The following is a 15,765-nucleotide window of genomic DNA, read 5'->3' on the forward strand; positions in this document are numbered from 1 at the left end:
GACTGAGAATGTAAGATACATTTATTTCTAAGGCAAATAATTCATTCATCTGTAACTGAAAATTATGAAGCACGTTATTGTATGAAGTGAATAAAAAACAAATTTAAAACTTTGAAATAGTTATAGGAGTAAGATTAGCATTTACTTGTTAGAACTAAGAAAATGCAAGAGTGCCATACTTACCAGAAGGTCATTTATTTGGCCATTTTAGCCACTGGAGAAAGGCTTGCAGGCTTACAAAGCTGTGTGTAAAAATGATATACTCATCCTTCAGTTTTCCATCAGAGCTTATTTCATCTATGCTTACCATGGTTTTAATGAGATTTCTGGTTTCTTGAACAATTATAAATTCAAGGCAACAAATTAAAATGATAAATATGAAGTGCCACTTGGGGCAGTAACAAAAAATGCCTTTGTATAGAAAGGAAGGATTTTAAAAATTATAAAAAAAGAGATATGGAAATTGGAGTTATTTTGTATAAGAACAAAAAATCCTACATTCTTCAATGGTGATACGTTGAAGGAATCACTATGATGATAATGTATTCACTAAAAAAATAGGAGATATTTCTAGTGGCACAGGAAATGTTTTTTAATGCTTAAATTACACTCCAATTATCTAGAAAGTTTACTAACTAGAACAGACTAAATTATGCAGTGGTATTACACTTGCTTCCCAATACAGCATAAGCAATGTAGTATTTCCTTAGAAGCAACAGAATATTATGGTTAAGAATATGGGTTTGTAGCCAGAAAGCTTTGTATTTCAATTCTGGCTTTGACACTTACTAGTTGTGGATCTTAGGCCATTATTCTTTCTAGGTCTACCTCAAAACATTGTTGGAAGGATTACATAAGATGATATATTCGCAGGGCTTATTAGCACAGTGCCTAGAATACAAGTCTGTATGTAAGTCTGAAAAATACTATTACTACCGTAAGAATTATGAGAATGTTGTATTAAATGGCTCGCAGACATAGAGATCCACCTGCTTAATTGCTCAGAATTCTCTATAATGAAACAATTTTTAACACAACTTATTTTCTCTCATGACATAAAGTTCCCTTAACAAATGTATGTGATTGTATGCTTTCTATGATGTGGAAAAAGGAAAAGATGCAGATCTATTTCCAGGTTTTACAAAGAGAAATTACAGTTTCCTTAACCTATTCTATCTTATTTTCCTTTAATGATTTCCATCAAAACTTCTCCCCAAAGTAAATTGAACATTATCCCCCACCTTCCACATTTACTCCTTTGGAGGATAAAGAAATAGTAACATGGGAATAATGATGATTATGATAATAATTATTATAAAGATGATGATGATGGGATGATTTTAGTATCCCTGATTGGATCAGAAAAAGAAAATTCATCTTTTAGTATTATTTCTTCTTTATTCTTGCCAGCTGGGAATATGTTCTCTAGAAACTTATTAATTCATTATAACTAAATTGCTAGTCAGTGAAATAATCTAGAGCTTTCGTATAATTTATTATATTGAGATGTAATTCATTAAGACTTTGGTGGCTGATGACAATAATTCCACAGTCAAAAGAGAGGATCAGTAAGGACACTGCTAAATGATTATTCTCACAGCACAGCTGATACTTTTCATCTGTACCCCACCTCCCTCAGTAAAAACACCACACAATGAAAAACTGCAGAAGTGGATATCTAAAGAGATAAACAATCAAAATGTTGAAGATGGGGTATTTATAAAGTATTATTTTAATTAGAGATTTTAAAAGTAGTATTAAATTGAGAGATACAATTTAAAATTCTCTCTTCATAACACAGAGGAGAGACCGCCAGAAACACCTAACACCTCTGTATTCTATGGTGGAGAATTCCCTTTTACTGTGGATTTGTCTGAGTGGTTGCTATAAATACATTTATTACTGTTTCTGAAAAGCCAAAGAAGATCTTGATTATTGGACCTATGGACGGTTATCATATGAAAGATTCTTTAGGAAAAACCAATACATGAACATTTGAGTTCGAACATGAATGCATAAAATAGATCAGCAGCTGCTTTTAGAAATCCATTAGATACTAAGCTTTCACAGTGGATATTTCCTTCCTTTAAATAATAGAATGATAATACAAAACTATAGGTCAATAATTGCTTTAAAAAGAGACAAAAGGGCGCCTGGGTGGCTCAGTCGTTAAGCGTCTGCCTTCGGCTCAGGGTCCTGGGATCGAGTCCCACATCGGGCTCCCTGCTCGGCAGGAAGCCTGCTTCTCGCTCTCCCGCTCCCCCTGCTTGTGTTCCTGCTCTCACTATCTCTCTCTCTGTCAAATAAATAAATAAAATCTTTAAAAAAAAAAAAAAGAGATAAAAATATAAAGCCAGTGTTCTGGGAGCCTTTGCCAATTGATAAAGTACAATAAATTGTCTCCAAGCTGTAAATCAATGAGAATATTGGGTAAAAGACACAGAAAAGTATATAAATACAACAAACTTTATCCTTCACAAATTTATTTCTCTCTACATTCATTATAAAAAAGAACTGTTTTAGAAATACTTTCCAGTATTACAGAAAAATGGATTCGAACAATAGTACGGCAGTAACATTCATCAAACCATTCATTCATTCTTTAAGATTTTATTTATCCATTCATGAGAGACAGAGAGAGAGAGAGAGGCAGAGGCAGAGGGAGAAGCAGGCTCCCCCCGGAGTAGGGAGCCCGATGCGGGACTCGATCCCAGGACCCCGGGATCATGACCTGAGCCAAAGGCAGACGCTTAACCGACTGAGTCACCCAGGCGTCCCACACTCATTCATTATTTACTGAGCATCCACCATCAGCAAAGCACTGTGTTAGGTATTGGCGACACAATGATAAATGAACAGTCCCTGTCCCCTCAAGGCTCCCGGTTTAATGGAGGAAAAAATGTAAAGAAATTCCCCTAAAGCCTCAGTTTTATCAATCGGTTTTCAGAATCATAGTATGTTTTACAAAGGTGTTTCTCCATAACCTTTACACACAAAAAACCCCACAATAATTGCTAGTCAACTCATTCACTGACCAAGTGGGTAGGTCTATGGGAGAGTGGTTTTCATACTGCAAGTTGTAACCTAAGAGGTCATGAAATCAATATGGACTGCAACCATCTAAAATAGTAAAACAGAATGGTTCAGAAAACATCAGTACCATGTGTCGTAAAGTATTATTTAGTGAAATGTGTGTGTCAGAAGTACAGAGAAGGAAGTGCTTCCCTGTCTTCCTATCTATACCTCCCATCCCTCTTCTACCTGTCCTGAGACACACCCTCAAGCACAGTCATCCAATTTGGGAAAAAACAAACAAACAAAAAACGAAAGGCATTTTGCTAGAAATTATGAAATTTGAACCATGGAAAATATGACTTGCAAAAGATGAATTTCAAATTAGAGCCGATCAAATACAGTCTAATCGAAAATGTTTGGGAGAATCTGCTGTTGCAGATTATGGCTACAGTAGGTTCCTGAAGAAGGTATTTGAAAAAGTTTTAAACGCTGAATACTGGTTTGCTTTAGAAGTATACACTATCCACAATTTTTACTTCTGTTTCTTTAAATACATATGTATTTAATATCATCTTTATTTTTTTTCCTAAGGCTTCATTTTCTGTGAGAACCTTTATCTTGTTAATCTTAGTTTTACCTATTAGAGTACTTTTCAGAAATGTAATCTCTGAGAGATTACTGTAACGAAAACTTACATCATTAGCTAATTAATCATGCTAATGACATTATTACATCTTTCAATTTTTTAAATGAGCACTTCCCACAAATCTAAAATATTCAGGAACATGACTACATGTAACCATAGAATACATGAATATAGCAAAAAAGTTAGTTTATAATATACTAACTGAAAATTGTTTAATTATCAACTATTTAAATAAATAAATTCCAATTTTTAGTGTAATAAATAATGCCATGATATATTCCATTAATATAAACCTTTATAAGCATCTCTTATTATTTCCTCAGGTAAAATTCCTTTAAAATTACTGTATCAATTTTTTTTTTTAAGATTTTATTTATTTATTTGAGACAGAGAGAGTGGAGAGGGTGTGCACGAGCAGGGTGAAGGGCAGAGGGAGAAGCAGACTCCCTGCTGAGTGGGGAGCCTGATGTGGGGCTCAATGTGGGGCTCGATGTGGGGCTCGATCCTGGGACTCCAGGATCATGACCTGAGCTGAAGGCAGCTGCTTAATGGACTGAGCCACCCAGGTGCCCCTACTGGATCGATTTTTTAAGGACTTTAACATAGGTCACCATATTGTCCTCCAGAAGAGATGTTCTGTTTTCTAACTGCTTAAGGTTTCCCTTTTAAGGGTACTCTTGCCAGCAGTTTGAAAACAACAGACCCATGTAAAAGTAGAAAAGAGTTTAAATTTACATTTCTGTAATGCTTAGGGAGAAAACATGTTTTTGTCTATTTCTCGGCAATTTGCATGTCTTTTGTTGGAAACCGTTCATTCCTTCTTCCCACCTATTCTCTAGAAGAGGAAGGTATGTCCTTTTGATAAGAGATCTTTTAAAAGTAAGGAGACAAGCCTTTTCTCTTATATAACATGAATATTATTCTTCAGTCTTCATTTTGCCCTTTAATATTATTCAGACTTTTTTTTAAACACAGAAGCATTAAAGATTTTATTTTTCCTATATGATTTCTTCCCGTTTTTAATCAACAGATCAACAGAATTAATCCGCAAACTGACATAATATAAAATTTCATCTGTATTTACTTTTTTTTTAAGATTTTTAAAATTTTTATTTATTTGACAGCACAAGTAGGCAGAGCGGCAGGCAGAGGGAGAGGGAGAAGTAGGCTCCCCACTGAGCAGGGAGCCTGATTGGACTCAATCCAGGACCCTGGGATCATGACCTGAGCCGAAGGCAGTCGCTTAACCAACTGAGTCATCCAGGTGCCCCTGTATTTACTTTTAATAGTATTACAGTTCTGTATTTACATTTAGCTAGGATCCATCTGAGTTTTACTTTGATATGCAGTGTGAAGCATATAAGTAACTATTTTCTCTAAATACTCAAATGATGATCACAGCACTATTTGTTGTCCAATCCACTTTTCCCCCGATTTGTAATATAACCTTTACAATGAATATTCTTTTTTTTTTTTTTAACATTTTATTTATTTATTTGAGAGAGAGAGAATGAAAGACAGCGGCATGAGAAGTGGGAGGGTCAGAGGGAGAAGCAGACTCCCTGCTGAGCAGGAAGCCCAATGCGGGACTCGATCCTGGGACTCCAGGATCATGACCTGAGCCGAAGGCAGTCGCTTAACCAACTGAGCCACCCAGGCGCCCCCAATGAATACATTCTTAAATTTATGTGATTATGGGTCTTGAGTTTGTACTTGATACCACTTATGGATGTTTTCTGGGTGGATTTTAATTGTTCTTGCCTCAGAATGAATTTTAAAATGTGATACATATTTCTTTTTAACAATCTTCTTCAAAAATTGATTATTCTTGGGGCACCTGGGTGGCTCAGTTGGTTGAGCATCCAACTCTTGGTTTTGGCTCAGGTCATGATCTCAGTGTTGAAAGATTGAGCCCCACGCTCAGTGGGGAGTCTGCTTGAAGATTCTCCCCCTTTGCCCCTCCCACCATTTGCACACATGCTGTTTCTCTCTAATAAATAAGTAAATCTGAAAAACTGCTAATCCTTTCTCTTCTACTTATACTACAAATTACTTTGTTCAGTTAAAAAAGAGCATGCTAGCATTTGATTAAAAATATATCACTTGATAAAAATAGAAAAATATTTAATATTGCATATTACCTTCCAGAAAGATGGTATTTCTTATATATTAGTGAAGTTGTATGCTTTTCTTGATATAGGCTCTGCACTATTCCAAGTAATTATATATTTTTAGTTGCTATGTGAATGAGATCTTTTTTTTCTTTCTTTTTCCTAACAATTCTAGTCCTTTTTGTTACACATCTTTCTGAAATATACATGTTTTGTGTGTGTGTGTGTGCACATGTACACATGCAGGGCAGTGCTAGGTCTTACAGGTAAAATAAAGCTCAATATGGTCTTGACCTTGTACTTATTAAGCTTACATGTTAAGCTAATTATATTACATTTTTAATTATTTCTTAAAATTAAACTCTATGCCCAAAGTGAGGCTCTAACTCCTGACCCCGAGATCAAGAGTTGCATGTTCTACTGACTGAGCCAGCCAGGAGCCCCATGTTATGCTACCTTTTTTTTTTTTTTTTTAAGATTTTATTTTTTTATGAGAGAGAGAGAGAAAGGGAGGAGGGGGGAGAGTGTGTGAGCAGGGGTGGGGAGCAAAGGGGCATCTCCAAAAGATGGAGAGGGTGGGGAAAAGAATCTCAAGCAGACTACATGCTGAGCATGGAGTCCAACATGAAGCTCAATCTCACCAACCTGAGATCAGGACCTGAGCTGAAACCAAGAGTTGGACGCTTAGCCTACGGAGCCACCCAGGCGCCCCTGTTCTGCTAATTTTAAAAGAAAAGTCCGTATATGTACCTCTAATTTTTTCTGATATTTTTCACATTCCAACTGACACTGTGTGAGATTTCTTGCAGTTTCCTCTTGGATAAGTTGAACACGCTCACTTTCAAAAGATTTTAATTTACTTTGATGGAGATATTCTGTTACTTTGCTTTCTGTACTAAGTTGCAGTTCTCTGTACCTGGAAGAAGCAGAATGGTTATGAGACTCTACAGAAATCTCAATGATTTATATAAACATAAACATTATACTTCTATCTTTTCTTCCCCCCCCATTATTATGTAGTTAATAACTTATATTTATACAGCAAAGCTTTTGTAAATAATTTAGAAAGGCATATGTATGGAAATATGCTAAGTCTGGAGAACAAAACATACTAACTAAACTACTTCTATTGCTCCCTTATTTTTATTCCTTCCATCCCCAAATAATTATTCCCTATTATTTTGTAACACATTTAAAATAAAAAATAGTAAGAGCAAGTTTCAGTTATATTGCTTAAAATGATTTAATTTCTATACATTTCAAAGGCCTTCTTAAATCTATAGCTAAATTGATTCCAAGCTTGCTGTTTCTAAGTACTGTCAGATGGAGGATGGCAGGAAATATGCACAATGGACTGCAAATTCTTAGGATTTTTGTAAGATAAATTTTTTAGTAAATATATATATATTTGGATATTACAAGAAAACATAATGCACAGATTACCGAGATAAATATATAACAAGTAGTATATTACAACACAGATAAGGAATGTTTTCTTCATTCCATAGGTCTAAATAGTAATAAAACCCTTTCCATATATAAATCACCACCTATTATAAATTTGAAAATGCTTCAGGATGATTATGTTCTAGAGAGGAAAACACAGAAACATTATATTGTTTTAGGGGCCCATTATGAACCCAATATAATGCTAGATTATGTTATTAAAATTCATTTATTCAAATATTTATTCAGCTAGTCACTATGCTAGGTAAATGTATATACAATGGCAGACAAAATGGTTTCCCTCCTCTTAAACAAGTTAGTTTTCTGGGGAAGACAGGCAAATAAACATGAAAATTCAATAGAGTATGGCAAGTGCTTCAATAGGGTAGTCTCTAGGTTCAATGGGAACATAGAGGAAGGAGAGACATAATTTGGTTTGTATGGATGCGTGTGTGTGGTGGGGAGTGTATGAGGAGGTCTGGGGTGGGAAGTGCTGTAGAGAGAAGAAACAAGAGTATGTGTACAGCAGGGAAGCAGAGAGCACAGTCAATTTTATTCAGGGTATCTCATGTAACCTTACAACAACTCTATTAGGGATTTTTCAGATGAAGAACCAAAGGCTCAGAGATGTCAGAGAATTTCCTTAACAGAAAGAAGCTGCTAGTAAATTTCAGGTTGGGTGTCAAATCCAGCTCTATTTAGACTCTACAGCAATGATCTTTCCATGACTATGTGATATTCTTAACTGACATTTCTGAGGTCAGATAAGCTTTTGAAAGGTCATTTCGCTATGTGACAGTAACAATAACATTCAAAGTACAATCAGAGAAGATATGCATTAGGTATTTGCTCTTGGCTACTTCACTCTTGATATTTTGTCTTTGATAAAAACATTTCACATTCAGATTGGTAGAAGTTCAATGTATATTGGTACACATGATTTAAGATATAGCAAGGCTTTCAGGTAAATGCCAGCTTGTGTGTTTAACTTTTTGGAAAGTCCTGCCAGTAATTATATATATGTATAACTTATACATATATATATACACACATATATATGTGTATATATATATGTAAAACTTTCCACAATTTTATTTTAAAAATATTTTTATACAGATAAGCAAACACTGACAATATTTTTTTATTGAGACACAATATATACACTGTAAAATTAACGCTTAAAAGTATATAATTCACTTTTTATAGTTTTTGGTATATTCACAAAGTTGTGCATCACCATTATCTAATTACAAAATGTTTCTATCACCCCAAGTAAGAAACTCGTGTTCATTTAGCAATCAATCCCTCTCTATCCCCCTCTCCCCCCAGGCCCTGGCAACCACTACTCTACTTTCTTACTGTATGGATTTGCTTACTCTGGACATTTCATATAAATGGAATCATATAATATGTGGCTTTTTGATGTTTTCAAGGTTCATCCATATTGTACCATGAATTAGTACTCCATTCCTTTTTATGGCTGAATAATATTCCATTGCATGGATATACCATAATTTGTTTATCCATTCATCAGCTCTTGGACATATGGGTCGTTTCTACCTTTTTGGCTATTACAAATAATGTTACTATGAACATTTGTGTAGAAGTTTTCGTGTAAACATGTTTTTGTTTCTCTTAGTTATATACCCAGGAAAAGAATTGCTAGGTCAAATGGTCACTCTATTTTTAACTTCTGAGGAACCACCAAACTGCTTTCCAATGTGGCTGGACTATTTTACATTCCCACCAGCAGTTATAAGGGTGCTGATTTCTCCACATCCTTATCAACACTTGCTATTGTCTGTTTTTCTTTTATTATAGCCATTCTCATGGGTGTCAAGTGGCAAAAAAAAATTATTTTACTCAAACATTTATTAATTCAACATTTTACTGACATGAAAGTTTCCCTGGGGTAGGTTGTTTTATAAATATAAATGTATAAAACATGTGTGAAATCAATATCTATTTTGTATGCTACACTTAAGGAACACACTAGACTCCATTAGCAAAATAAATTCTAGATAAGTCATTTAGAAGGTGATATTGATCTTTAAAATTGCTTTGAAAAGGTTAAACTGTGAAGTTTGCCTTCTTATGGATTCAAGACATTGTTGGGTAATCAATGCCAACTCCAAATAGGAAATTACAGGCTCAGCTTTTAGCTCCACTTGTTCTTATTCATTACACAGCACTTGAAAGTTACTTTTAGCACTATTACTCTTCCCTATATTGAAAAGTTAAATAACGATAGTTATCTCCTAGAAATCTGAGAACACTAGGTTTACTAAATTGACACTTCTAGAAGTCAAATGATAATTCTAAAGGACTACTCTATTCCTGCGTTGTTTATCCAATGAAAAACTCTGCCTCCAGTCATGATGCCTGTGTAAAAATTCTGAAATTGTTCAAGTGAGCTGTGACGATGCTGAAGAAACATTAGAGCGGCAAAAGCAGTTCCAGCATGAGGACTGGATGATAAGAGCGAGCACCGCCATCCCAGGAAATTCCTGCTTGCTTGCTTTGCTAATATAACCTGTCACATTTTACTTTGTTGATTCTGACTTCTCATCTTATTCTCATAATGTGAATATCTTATTTGAACAAAGTCATTATTATTCACATATTAACAACTGTATGTTTCACATTCCAATTCAGCATAGTAACCCTAAGAGGTCAAATTTCCTATAAAGTTAAAAGTATAATCAGAATCTCCAACTATCCTCACAATGATCTTATCCCAGGCCCCAATTTAGCTAGATTATGCTATATCTGTAACTGGGTTTTTAGTTTTCGTAAGACTCACCCATATATCACATAGTGCTTTAAAAATAGTAATATAAAATTCTAGAATTAATTGTTTGCTCTTAAGGAATACACTACAACAGATTTTTAAGCCAGAGATATAAGGAGACAGGTTAAAAGGTGAAAACCACCTATTAAATAGGGAGCTACAGACGTGCTGACCATAAGAAATGCTCTCAGGCTATGGCGAAGTAACTCCAAGTAGCATAGTATATTCTGCAATGCTAAGAAATAACTGCAGGAGAAAGATCAACATGGCATTCAATCTCAGAAATGGAAGAACTCATCTGAACAAAAGCACTGCATAAAACACTAAATAACAACAGATTTTTGTTTTTTTTATAAATAAGATTTATTTATTTATTTTAGAGAGAGACAGAGCATGAGTGGAGGGGCAGAGGGAGAGGGAGAGTGAATTTCAAACAGACCCTGTGCCAAGTGAGCGTGGAACTGGAAGCCAGGCTTGATCTCATGATCCTGGAATCACAACCTGAACGGAAACCAAGAGTCCGATGCTAACCGACTCCGCCTCAATAACAACAGGTTTTTATAACAATACTTACATGAGCAGTCTTTATATATACACTATGGTGAAAGTCTTGCTCATTACACTCTGATTATTAAGCCAAGAAATGTATATGGTTTATTCCCAACTCTATCAACAAGGTTATCATTGGGTAAAAAGGTGAAGGACCTATATAATTTTTAACTGTTTATTTAATCTCAGTTTGTTTTTTTTTATTCCAACAAGAAACAACAACTGATCTTTGAATTTTGTCCACAAAATGTTCATGGCTATCCCAATATTAAAACTGGATATTTAGATACCCAAGCAGATTATATTCAGGAGTGAAGTTCCTGTAATCACCAGGACCAGGAAGTGGTCCTTCCATTAAGAACTGTAAGAGCTGGTCCAATCTGGAAGGAAGGCAGTGCAGCAGTGGAGGCAAGGCGTTTGTCGGGGTGCCAGAGGACAGCTATGTGTAGACAGAGCATAGGAAGTAAAACCTGCACAAGGAAGAACGGCAAAGAAGCTAAGCAGAGTAACAGGATTTCCAGTGACTGGCAAGGGGTCAGGGGATCTTTAGTAGTCAGGCATTAGGTAGATTAACGGATTGAAAGGTATTCTGGGTCAATACAGTGAAAACACTGTGGGACTCAGAAAAATACAAAATAGTCACAGTTGGACCACTACATCCTTTGTGTGAGGAGGATTATCTAATTCTAAATTTCAAAATCAATGGGGCAGAGGCTGCTGATAAACTTGCCACATGTAAAAGGAGTGCTTTGAAACAGAGATGCACCCGAGTCTCCAGATAGGAAGCCTTTGGTGGATTTTGCTGTGGGAAATTGGGAGTTGACGAGGGCTGACATCTCTAATCAACTGAGAATCAGTCTTACATAGGTGGGCTACCAATCTCATTTTACTTTGCGGTCTGCAACTCCTCTTCCGCCTTCTTCTTTTTTTTTTTGAAAGATTTTATCTACTCATGAGAGAGACCCCAGCAGACTCGTCACTGAGCTTGGAGCCCAACGCTGGTGGTGGTGGTGGGGTGCCGCCAATCCCATGACCCCGAGATCACCACCTGAGCCAAAACCAAGAGTTGGTCGCTCAACCGATTGCACCGCCCAGGGGCTCCTTCTTCCTTATTCTTTTTAAAGATTTTATTTACTTATTTGACAGACAGAGAGGCAGTGAGAGAGGGAACACAAGCAGGGGGAGTGGGAGTGGGAGAAGCAGGCTTCCCGCTGAGCAAGGAGCACAATGCGGGGCTCGATCCTAGGACCCTGGGGTCACGACCTGAGCCGAAGGCGGACGCCCAACGACTGAGCCACCCAGGTGCCCCCCTTATTCTTTTAATAAGGCCTCACTGAGTTGATGTTCCTTTTCAAATTATTCATTTTGGTGAAGCTAATAACTAATCCACACCTCAACTAATCTGTGTGCCTGCTATTTCTAATTCCTATGGGATAAGGCTCATTTTTCATTCTTTTTACAGAGAATTTTGGTTGTGTTTCTAGACTTATACCACATGTATTTCTAAACTTGTATCACATGTTCAAAATGTCTCTGGATAAATTACTGAATAATTAACCAAAGCCTAAGATTCACTTACTCCAACTAAGAACTGAGAAAAAAATCTGTTCATTTGGATTTTCTGCTTCTGTGGCTGAGAAAAACCTAGCTGTCTCAGGTTAAAGAAACAAAACCACTGAGTTTTTAATTATGTCTAAAGTTTTTTTTTTTCTGGTTCTCAACACTATATATTTATCTGTATATTTATAGCTATAGATCTATATCTAACAGTACGTTAACTAGTATTCTACCAGCTACATATTTAAAGCATACTCAGAGTGAGGCCCAAGAAGACACAATACTTTCTACAAAAGTGTATTTTTAATTTCTTCTTTTAAAATTGCTATCTTCTATAGGGCTAACTTCCCATTAACCAAAATATTTCATTCATCAACATCTAATTCATTTAAAAATACTTATTGGACACCTGTGTTAGGTATTACTTATTAGATACCAGTGAAACACAAACTGCATCACTACTCTTCAAGGAACTCACATTCTAATAGTGGGAGATAAACAAATGTAAGGTGATAACGCTAATAAATTCTAATAAAAATACGCAGAGTACGGGAACAGAGAATGATGGAGATAGTCGTGGTGCTATTTTAAAGACGTTGGGCAGCAGTCAGTTAAGCGTCTGCCTTCGGCTCAGGTCGTGATCCCGGGGTCCTGGGATCGAGTCCTGCATCCAGCTCCCTGCTCAGCGGGAAGCCTGCTTCTCCCTCTGCCTGCTGCTCTCCCTGCTAGTGCTCTCTCTTCCTCTGACAAATAAGTAAATAAAATCTTTAAAAAAAAAAAAAAAAAAAAAAGGCCTTGGGCAGGGAAGGCATTTCTGTTAAGGTCATATTTAAGTAAAGACAAGTATATGAGGGTTTACTAAAACTTGTATTTTAGAACTTAACTAATTGGTAAGAAAACACCTGTGGGCCATGCATCATATTTAAGATTTATATAATATAGACACTTTTATTTAAGATTTTATTTATTTATTTATTTATTTGACAGATTTTATTTATTTATTTAGAGACAAAGAGAGAGAGGGTCATGACCTCAGCCGAAGGCAGATGCTTAAGGACCGAGCCACCCAGGCACCCCTACACACATTTCTGTTTAAAGAGATACAATATCAAACATAGGAAGGCAAAAGTCCTTCACACTTATTTGAAACTTGGTAACTTAAACCAGTAGTTAAAATTATGTGCCAAAACTATACTAATGGATTTACTAGAGTCTAATATACATGCATTACATGAACTGCAACTAAAAGAAAGAGGACTGAATTTTTAACGAATGCACCAGTGGTATCAGGACGAGTGCAACTATTTTACAGGACTGGGAAACAGATACTTATTTGAACAAATAATTCTGTTATTATTTAACAAATAATTTTGAGGGGCACCTGGATGGCTTAGTGGGTTAAGTGCCTGGCTCCTGGTTTTGGCTCAGGTCATAATCTCATGAGTCCTAAGCTCGATGCTTGTGACATGTCAGACTCTGTGCTCAGTGGGGAGTCTGAAGATTCTCTCCCTGTGCTTTCCTCCCACTCGTGCACACTCTGTCGCTCTCAAATACATACATAAATCTTTTAAAATAAACAATTTTGATTCATTTTTATGCTGAGGTAATTATAAGCCACATAAGAATTTTCTTTTCACCATTTACAATGTGTCTTTTTTTAAAAAAGTCTTTTTAATGTTTGTACTGATTATATAATAATAGAAGAATATCATTCATAAGCTCATAATAACTGCTGTTTATATCTTTATATCTTTCCTTCTTGTCTTCTCTGCACAAGTAAACATTTTCAAATTTATTTTCAATTCTGTAAGAAATTTATCAAATCCATTCTCAGGGTAAAAATTTCAAATATTACAAATAAAGATTAAAGGTCTCTTCATCACTACTCTCAACCTCATTTCTCCTTTTAGAGATAAACACTGTTATCAATTTTCTGTATATTTCTAGATTTTTTTTAAACAATGTGCATGTATTATACACAGAAGGATATATTGGTCTCTTTTTTCTTTTTTTTTTAAAAATGGCATCATGTCACAAATACTCTGTAAATTCTTTTTTTCACTTACGAATATGTTTTGGGATCTTTCCCTGTCTGTACCTCGTTCCTTTCATTTGCTGCACAGGAGATCACTATGCAAACAGAATTATTTAATTAATTTCAATCCATTTATTTAATTCTAAGCTGATGAATATTCAGATTATTTCCAATTTTTTATTACACACAGTGCTTCCAAGACCATCCCAATAATGCCTCCCATGCACAAGTTTATGTTTCTCTGAGATACCATGAAATGGAATTGTTGAGTCAAAAGATTTTAAATTTTAGTAGATTCTGCCCAATTTTCCTCCCAAATAGCAATATAAATTTAAAATATTACCAGAAGTATATGAAATATGGCTTCTCTACATCCTCACCAATCTTTGATATTATATATAAAATGTTTATTATGCACATTATATATGTAAATCATACCTTCATACAGAATTTGCTATCCTTGTTTTTGTGGATATAACTTAAAAAGCTTTTACATTATTAAACCCCTTTTGTAAGTATTATTATTGGCCCTGCAATTTTCCATTAAGTATTTCTCTATTGTTATTAGCCTCTCCCCAATTTCTTAACCTCATTTTTCACACCAAATAGTAGCACCCAGTTTATTCACCCACACAATGCAATGGGTTTTACTCTGAGTAAAGTCTGAATTTTTGAACCAAAATATATCTTTGAAGGAATAAGGCCTTTACAGTGGAGGGTTGCTCCAAGCACCGCTCCGAAGTAACCCTACTGAGCACTGCCAGGGCGGTAGGGAGAAGTGTACGAGCCCCAAACGCGCCTGCTTTAATGGAGGATATTTTCATTTGGATCCATATATTCTGACGTGTTTCTTTAAAAAATACAAACTAGACTCATTACTTACGTACATATCTAGACATGTATTATGGATATATCTAATATCACGTAAGGATATTTACATTAATACAAAAAGAAAAGAAAAAGTGTAAATTCTAAAAAATTGTTATTACTATAGGTAAAGATATCTGGGAAAGAGAAGCTGGAGAAAAAAGTTAGTTGTTTTTGTTACATGATTTCACTTAAAAATAATTTTCCTAAAGACAACTTGAAGTCTTTGAAATAGGCAAATTAAAAAATGAAACATTACTTTCGATATACATAATTCTGTCTCAAATATATTTTACTTCTCACAATAAAGTGTTATTAGCCAAATAAGGGATGAAGTATGTATCATCAATGTCCACTAGAGTAAGTCTTAGCTGGTTTTTTAATATCCTGAAAATGTTTGAAAGATCTCTGATTCCAAGAATAGGCACTGGTGTTCTACCATACCCAATCTACAATTTCTAATCGGTGCTTCACAAAAGCAAAAACAAAACAAAAGCAAAAAAACCCAACACCCCCCAAGCCCCTGAAGCAGACAAAAAAAAAAAAAACCCAAACAAAAAACCTCAGAACAATGTATATTAGAGTATATATCTGAAATTGGTTTCTTTTCATTGATATTAAAACAGAAATGTTATTTTCAACATTTTATTTTTTTGCATTATTACCTGTTTTGTCAAATGTTTTCTCTCAGTTTTTATCACCTTGATATCATCATACTTTAAAATATATACATTGATATTGAATGAAA

General features: G+C 35.2%; 1 protein-coding gene across 1 annotated transcript in view; it reads right to left on the reverse strand.

Moving 5' to 3' along the window:
• PIBF1 (progesterone immunomodulatory binding factor 1) overlaps positions 1-15,765 on the reverse strand; it is a 212,822-nt gene that overhangs the window by 83,233 nt on the left and 113,824 nt on the right. The window contains exon 11 of the mRNA XM_035003244.1: positions 6,523-6,688. Within this exon, the coding sequence (XP_034859135.1) occupies positions 6,523-6,688 (166 nt within the window). The remainder of the gene's footprint in view (positions 1-6,522; positions 6,689-15,765) is intronic.

This window comes from Mirounga leonina, unplaced genomic scaffold (assembly GCF_011800145.1).
Source record: "Mirounga leonina isolate KUSES-001 unplaced genomic scaffold, KU_Mleo_1.0 Mir_127, whole genome shotgun sequence".
In the NCBI taxonomy this organism is placed as follows: domain Eukaryota; kingdom Metazoa; phylum Chordata; class Mammalia; order Carnivora; family Phocidae; genus Mirounga; species Mirounga leonina.